Here is an 8,636-nt window from a genome sequence, read left to right on the forward strand (position 1 = left end):
AGAGAAACAGAACTAATATTTCAGATGGAAGAGCCATTATCAGAACTGGAAAAGATTTAAAAAATAATTTTAAGTTGCAGAAAAGGTGGCAGGATGGATGAAACGAAGTGAACATGTGATAAGTTGACGCTGGAGGGTGACAAAAAAGTTTATGTGTTGCAAAATAGTATGTTAATAGTGAAGGGAAAAATTGAGCCAATATCATGGATGGATCAATCAATCAATCAATCAATCAATCAATCAAGCACTTTATTCATCCCCGAGGGGCAATTTAACTTGCAGCAAAGTTAGATAAAAGGAAATGGCAGTTTAATGAAACAATTATCATAATAGACATAAAACATTTCAGATGTAATGGAGGATTACAGGTCCAGAGTAAATTAGAGTATGCACCTCATTACAACATGGTCTCTATTTGGATGATGCTCACATTACTGATCTCGGAATTAATTATTGAAATGGACACATCACAAATTTGCTGTGATTCATTCGCTAAAGTGAGTCCGAAACACATTTGTCTTTGGGTATCCTCACCTTTGCATTTGCCCAGGAAGATAAATGTTATAAACATTTAATTTGGTAATCTGGTCCAAGGAAGTGATTGGCCATCAATAAATGATGTATGGACTTTTCACTTGGCTTCAATGTATTTAACATGAATGATTATTTTGATTGAACTCGATAATGATCAGTGTATTCAATGGTTCACATGAGTCTGCTGGGCAGATTTTTACCTGGTTAGCTGCATTTCCGTGCAGCTAGTATCAGTATTGTCTTATTCCAGGATTCATTTAATCTTCTCAACAAAATGAGAAGAGTAATTCTCACCACTTTTATTGGGTAGTGTACAGTATGTGCACCAACAGCAGCATCAACCAAAGACAGAAGTATGACAACCATCTTCTAATATCTCAGCTGAGACAGCAGACATGTAAACGAACGACAATTAAATAACAAGAAATGTTTGCAGTATCTGAAAATACAACCACAATTCTTCAGCTAAAGCTAATTTATTGAGTAAGATCACAGTAATCAATTTTACATGTAAGAGTTCTGATGAATATATGCAGCAAATCTGCAGAAAACCATGAAAAAGTTCAAAAGAAAAAATTACACCAACTTACATTATATCTTGGATTTTCAAAAAGGATTCACAAATACCTTTATTACACAATTTCTTAGAGTCGCTTACAGAAGATCAATTGTGGAAGATTAATAATGCATGAACACTGCAGAAATATGTAGTACACTGAGAAGATTTATTACTATTATTATTGCAATGATAGATGGATTTGAATGAGGAAAGTAGCAGTGGAAAATTCATGGACTGCTGCTTATCTAAGGTTCTCTAACAGATTACTTGTATAGAAACATTGTACTAAAATGGAATCAAATGGCTTGGGTTTATTGGGATTATGTAATGATAGCAATTATTTTCCCTAATGTGGAGATATTAGTCTGATTGTTAAACAAATCATAATTGCAAGCAATGATTTTGCTACAAAACCCCAGTTAATATTTTGGTAGTATCATCATCTTGACAGTCTGGACAGTTATTCCATACCAATATGGGTACTTGTCGTTAAGTCTTGATAGTCCACAGTTATCATACCACCATCCTCCATGACTAGTTGCACAATTACCCCTAGCGTTATCATAATCACAATCCTGTGTACTAAATTTCTGTTTATCAATTATGTGACCAGCTCGTGCCTCGGTCATACGGTCAGCAACATTTCCTCGGAATGGACCAAGTCTGATAGTGTAGCGACCACTCTCAGAGTCAATTTGAAAAGTGTCATATTCTGCATAAAAGGTATGTCTGCGTTTGTCTATGAATTCTATTCTCAGCTTATATGCCTTCTGCTTTGTCATTAAATAGATGTACTCATTACCCAGCCAATGATCGGTCAACACATCACCAAAGCCGTATTTGTAAATGATCCAACCAACTGTCCAGATGATTTTGCTAGCCCTGCTGTTGCTTTGAATCACAGTCCAGCCACTTTTGCCTTTCATGATACAGTTGACCACAAGAAGAGGGGATCCTGTGGGCTGAATGGCATAAAGCCCCGTAACAGCTCTTCGGTTTTGAGAAATGACCTCTGTGCAGTCACGTGGAACTAAAAGAAAAAGCAGATATTTAACATTATTTTTAATCTATGCAGACTATTTAGTAGAGATAGTTTAGGTTACCAGCCACTTAGATACATTGAATACAATGTTCAGAAAGGCCAACGTCAATTAAACGTTAAAGATTATCATCTCTAAGTCTAACTTTCATTAAATCCCTCCGATATTTATGTTCACTATGAAAATAGTCCCAGATTATTTGTTGGTACGTCTGTTCACAACTGAAAGTTGCCACGTAGAGCATGTAACTGGCAAAAGTATCAAAGGGAAATTGATGGGGATGTGAGAGAAAATAAGCTGCAGGAATACAAGGAAGCAAGGAGAAGGGGATGGGTTTGACAAGTGTGCCCTGCTAGGACCTGGCATGAATCCAATGGATCTTCCCATTCATAATAAGTAATTTATTTTATTTTAATGTGAATTTTTCCCCCCAAATGCTGAAGCACTTTTCTTCTTTCTGGCTTCAGTGTTATATGGATGCATTTTGAGGATTGTTCCCAGAAACATGTAATTGAATACAAGATGCCATATTACCTACTCATGTAGAACAGGGACCCAAGAATGAATTTGACAGTCCTCTAATGGAACATTCTTGTGCCATATTATTTTGATTGTAAAAATGATAGGTAAACTAATCTTAGAATGATTTACTTTACTAAGTCATTCTGTTTGATTAGACTGGAACATGCTTGATTACCTTGCTGAATTATCAGTAGAAAGTTCAGAAATATCAATGTTAGTATTAATATTTGCAATAATATTTCTTACTTTTTGCCGATTCAGTGCCCACCACTATAAGTAAGAGTAAGAGATGTATGCAGAAGTAGTTTCCTTGCTCCATTTTTCTGGAAAAAGAACATGTTTAAGATTTTGGACACTTCAGAGGGAAAGTCATTCAAAAAATCTAAGTACATAAATTATATTTACACATACAGATTGTCGGTGCTATTGTTCCGGCTAAATGGAACTAGTTGCATTCTTACCTATCGAGTTGTAGTTCTAGCTTTTACAATGATTGCTTCTGTCTTTGTTTCTGGAAATCCTGTGGACGAAATGATAGTTGCACAACGATAAATGACTCGCTCACCCTCAGAAGAAGTGCAATGCAAATGCGAGAGAATTGTTTACCGGATGTTTAATCTGCCCTCATATATTATTGCAGGCAGGGTGCTCTATAATATATAGTGAAGATTATCTTTCATTTTGCTTGACATACAATAATAGTGTCTAAGAAAAATTCTGGCCAATGTATCCTCTTTCTACATAATGTTCTGACCATTGAATCATGAATTAATCGGCACGGCATCTACATTTGTAAGCAAATAAATTACGTTTTAGGAACCCATAATGAACACTAATATAGAGCCATTCCACATCGTATGTTTCTTGCAATCCCCGCTCCATTTTTATTTACATGATAAACTTCACCTTTTCAGTATTGGCACCTGGTCATCAAAAGCACGTAAGTAATTTCATGGGCATGTTGCTGCACATCCTTTCAAGACAATCTTTCTGAACCATCAATGAACAACACAAATTCAACCTTGGACCTGTTTGACAAGGTACCAAATCAGAAACCTTGTTTAATTTCATTTGTCACAAACGGTTCTCCTACAGAAGTCTCAGCTTTAATTTCATTTGTCATAGTTAGACAGTGCAGAATCAGGCCCTTTGACCCATTAAGTTTCTGCTGACACTCAAGCATACTTTTACACCCTTCTACATCAATGTCATTTTCTTACTGTAATTCCAGATGCCTGGATTACTAGTTTGGTAAATATAATCTAACTTTTTAATTAATTCCCTCTCGTGATCCGAATGTTATTAGTTTTTGTTTTGTTTGCAGTGCCAGTGGAAGGAGGAGTGGGACTGGCTATTCTAGAATAAAAGAAGTGCTAAATGTACCGAAGCAGATACCTATCGGGTACTGGGTTTCAATTTTAAAACATATAACACTTTAAAATACTGCAATTTACATTTAGAAGCTCTGAAGCCCAGATGATGTCACCCTGCCACCTGGAGTTGCCTGAAATTGTGTTAGTGGAGCGCTGGGTTTTACCATTGCATTCTAACTGATTCTAACTCTTTATAATTGCAATCCAGCCAGTTCTAGTCAATGTACTCCAAACTAAAAAAAAGTAAAATTGTGGGCAAATAACTGGGATTGCACGGATAATTAATTTAAAACATTATCTTAAATTTACCAGACTAGTAATCCAGAGGCCTGGAATAACAGGAATAATAATTAATGTAGGATAAGTTACTGCCCAGTTTTTTAGGATGTATAGAACCTGTAACAAACAGTAAGGACCCCAGTATTGATCTTTGTAGTGTGCCACTGCTTGCAGGCTTCCATGTCACACCCTCCAACCTTCATTCGCTGCCTCTTAGTAGTATCAAGCCAATTTTGGATCCAATTTATCAACTAGCCCTTGGGCTCTAACCACTATACTGAAGTCCATGGAGCTACATCAGTCACATTTTTTTCTACTCCCTATGTCTGTAACCTCTTCCAACTCACTACCCTCTGAATAACTCTGCCTACTAAATATGACTTCTTGTAGAACTCCAATTTTAAAACCTGCATCATAGGATGTTGCACTTTCAGCTCCCCCGACTCTAAACTTAGCTTAGCCCCCTTTTCTATTGCATAAAAATTAAATTCTTGATTGCATAAAATATAAATCTTCAATCAAATTTTTAGTCTCCTGCTGTGGCTGAGTATCATATTTTGATAATTTAATTTTAATTTAGAGGTACAGCGTGGAAACAGGCCCCTCAGCCCACCAAGTCTACACCGAATAGCAATCCCTGCACGTTAACACTACACTGCATACACTAGGGAAAAATTTACACTTATACCAACACAATTAACCTACAAACATGTACGTCTTTGGAAAATAAAAATAACGCTCCTGTGAAGTGTCTTTAGATATTTTACCACTTGAAATATCTTAATTGTGCCTGACATTGCTATTTTGTTAATTAATTATCTTTAATAACCTGTACTCCAGCGCTAACAAAAAGCCCAATGCAACATTAATGTGCATTAATCAATAATTTACTGTAGCCTAACACTTTGTTCCTGATTAAATAGTTTTCTCATATCATTCAATGTACATCAAATTATTCCTCAAATATTTCGTTTTATTTCAATTTAGAGCTTTATGGGATAATCCAAGTATAGGGTGATTTCACGAAAGGTCACTGGAGCGTAGATCCGCACCCACGTGACCGAAAATCTCAACTGGAGTACATGCTATACATCGGTACATGTTAGTGAATGGGAAAACACGCAATTTCCCACCCGTTAAAACATCGAAAACGGACAGTTTTATCGCGTTTGCTCGCTGAATTTCATCAAAAGTAAAGCATTATTGACTTACTTTGGATGAAATTCAGCGAGCAAACGCGATAATTCCCGATATTTTGGACCTTTAAATCTCCACGGCAAATGTCCGCTGTTCACTTCCGCTGGATTGGCACCTTCAGCTCCCTCTTTAATTTACCTTAGTTTCTATCTTTTTTTTGGACTGTAAATCTAGGTAGCTGTGCCTCACGGTCACCCCGACTGGCACAGTAAATTGCAGCTCAAAAACTGGCCGTTTTCGATGTTTTTAACGGGTGGGAAAGTGCGTGTTTTCCCATTCACTAACATGTACCGATGTATAGCATGTACTCCAGTTGAGATTTTTGGTCACGTGGTTGCGGATCTACGCTCCAGTGACCTTTCGTGAAATCACCCTATACTTAATTACTTGTAAGCATGTAATGCTCCTGTCCCACTTAGGAAACCTCTGGAGACTTTGCGCCCCACCCAAGGTTTCCGTGCGATTCCGAGAGGTTTTTGACAGTCTCCCGCTTCCACTACCTGCAACCTCCGGCAACCACCTGCAACATCCAGGAACCGCACGGATACCTTGGGTGGGGCGCAAAGTCTCTAGAGGTTTCCGTTCATGTTTCCTAAGTGGGACAGGGGCAGGGGTGGGAACACACGGGGGGGGGGGGGGGGGGGGGGCAGAGTTTTGAGAGGTGGGGGACATCCCCCCAAGTTTCTGTTATCAGGATTTTAAAATCCGGTGATCGAGGGCGCCAATTGGAGGGGAGAGACGTCGGTCAGCGGGCAATGGGGGCGGAACATGATTCAGCGCGGTGATTTGAGGAGGGTGGAGTGGGGTGGAGGGTGGGACTGAGGATAGTTGGAGGTGGGAGACGTGACACAGACCTGCACAAAGATCCTATAGCAAGTTCCTTTGCTATAGGATAGCGGCTGCTGCACCCGCTGAGTTTCTCCAGCTTTTTTGTGTAACCTTTGCTACAGGATCCTTGGACCTGCACTTCATTCGCAGCCAGGGTCAAAGATCTTTAGCCAGGATCAAAGATTATAGAGGAACCTCCTCTAGGATCTTTAGCCAGGATGATCCCGGCCGGGTCTCCGGCTATTCCTGTCCCCCCCGGTCCCACACGGGTGGCCAGAGTGGTCGGCAGCAAAGATCCTCCGCTATAGGATCTTGGATCTTTGGTTGCAGTCAGACGGGTCAGCGCTAAACCCAGCTAACTCTGCCTGTCCCTCCCGCCAGGTGAGCTGACAGTACAGCCCGGCCTGGATTTGCGGGAAATATGACCAGCGCGGAGAAGCAGCGCTGGTGTCCCATCAGTCCAGACAGGGCTGAAGCTAACCCGATGAGACAGGCAGAGTTGAGATGCATTTAGCGCTGGATTGAGCCTCCGAAGCCTCGCGCGCTTGTGTGTGAGTGTGCCGCCAAAACATGCTGTGTCCCGTCCCCCCCATGTTTTGATAGCGAGTTCCCGGACAGGGGCATTACTCTTTTTAAATACTTCATCACTAAAAAAAAAATTAACCATGTTATTTTACTTTCTTTGTTTAAGACTATTCACTTAAAAAAAAAGGCATAATTCAAAAATTAGCAATTAGATATAAACATATTTCTATTAATCCTGAAATTTGAAAAAAGGAACCCACAGTCAGGTATGGAGGTCTAGGCTCAGAATCTGACTAGATTATTCTTTACACACCTTGCTAATTACAGCTGAGAATAGGAGAGAAACTATGGAGGGTTACTTACTCTCTGCAAAGACTCCAGCCACCAAAATTGGAAAGTGTGTTATATCTTGAAGAGGTTGGTAATTTATGTTGATTTTGAGTGACATCTCATGGAGGCTTTGATGTTCTTGCTATCAGCAGTCAAACGGGTTTCGTCAGAGCAAGTATTGTAAACTGAGTTTGTGTGTGTGTCTGCGTGGTAGCAGGGGATTCCTATCCCATCATGAGACCGGTTTGCATTCAGTCCCTTCACTAGTAAATCGGCTGTACTGAGTTAAATTATTGGGATCTTGCCTGGCTCATTTGCTGAGTTACCCAGTATGTTCTGAAAGATTATGTGCAGTTTAGCGTTTCATTACAAAAAGGATTTGGAGGCTTTGGAGAGGGTGCAGAAGAGGATTGCCAGAATGCTGCCTGGATTATATAATGCTAGTTGTAAGGAGCTATAAGGAAAGATTGGACACATTTGTATTGTTTTCCCTGGAGTGTCAAAGATGCAGATATGATTATGATTTGTTGGATGCAGATATGATTATGATGTTTAAGTGTATTAGATAATGATGTGCAGGGAAGGGAGAGATATAGATCTCATGCAAGCGGTGGAGATTAGTTTAAATTGGCAATGTGTTTGGCACAGACATTGTGGGCCTGTACCTTTGCTGTACTGTTCTATGTTCAATGACTTGGTTTTGCAAGAGCAGTGGTACCAGAGGCAGAATGATCTTAAAAGGACTGCTTGTCTTCAACACTGCTTTCAATCTTTGTCTTTCACCCTCTCTATGTTATTCACATCCTACCTACAGTATGGCAAGCAGAACTGTACACAGTATTCCAGGTGTTACCTCACCAATGTCTTGTACAGCTGTAATATGATGTCCCCACTTTTGTACTCAGTATCCCATCTGATGAAGGCTATTTGCCTTCTTCACCATGTTATCAACCTATGTCATCGCTTTCAGGGAACAATGTACTTGGATCTCCAGGTTTTCTCTGCCCAAAGACCTCCAGAGCACAACCTTGAGTTTCTCAGGATATTAAGCAAGTCATGCCTGCCCGAGGTATGATCTGGCAACATTCAGACATGGACTGACAAGTGCCGAGTAATATTTGGTCCACACAAATGCCAGCCAATTACATAGTGTCATAGAGTTATACAGCATGGAAACTGACCTTTCAGCCCAACTTGCCCATGCTGACCCAGGTTTCTTCCTGAGGTAGTCCTGTTTGTCTGCATTTAGCCTATATACCTTTAAACCTTTCTGATTCACATACCCTTTCAAATATATTTTAAGTATTGTTATTGTACTCACGTTCACTACTTCCTCTAGCAGCTCAGTTATTATGATTAGCCCAATAGAAGTAAAAACTGTTGTCATTCACCTCTTGGTTCCAAATGTGAGATTCAATTGCCTCCGATTTATAAACATGAAAGAAAGCA

The 8,636-nt window shown here is 39.6% G+C and overlaps 1 protein-coding gene across 1 annotated transcript; it reads right to left on the reverse strand.

Annotated features, from left to right (window-relative positions):
* Positions 1-991: 991 nt before the first annotated feature.
* LOC129710770 (fibrinogen-like protein 1-like protein) lies at positions 992-7,347 on the reverse strand. The gene is made up of 4 exons (XM_055658006.1): positions 7,221-7,347; positions 3,117-3,175; positions 2,902-2,978; positions 992-2,123 (listed from the first exon to the last, which is right to left on the reverse strand). Exons 3-4 carry the CDS (start codon positions 2,972-2,974, stop codon positions 1,513-1,515), a joined length of 684 nt encoding a protein of 227 aa, XP_055513981.1. The 5' UTR covers positions 2,975-2,978; positions 3,117-3,175; positions 7,221-7,347; the 3' UTR covers positions 992-1,512.
* Between the last annotated feature and the right edge of the window lie 1,289 nt (positions 7,348-8,636).

Source organism: Leucoraja erinacea, chromosome 28, assembly GCF_028641065.1.
Source record: "Leucoraja erinacea ecotype New England chromosome 28, Leri_hhj_1, whole genome shotgun sequence".
Lineage (NCBI taxonomy): Eukaryota > Metazoa > Chordata > Chondrichthyes > Rajiformes > Rajidae > Leucoraja > Leucoraja erinaceus.

What these genes read in the sequence shown, in the direction of transcription:
- LOC129710770 (XM_055658006.1), bottom strand. Translation starts at nt 2,974, where the DNA reads ATGGAGCAAGGAAACTACTTCTGCATACATCTCTTACTCTTACTTATA. An exon ending in GGGCACTGAATCGGCAAAAA is followed by an intron (nt 2,124 to 2,901) that starts GTAAGAAATATT and finishes TTTTTCTTTTAG; the next exon opens with TTCCACGTGACTGCACAGAG.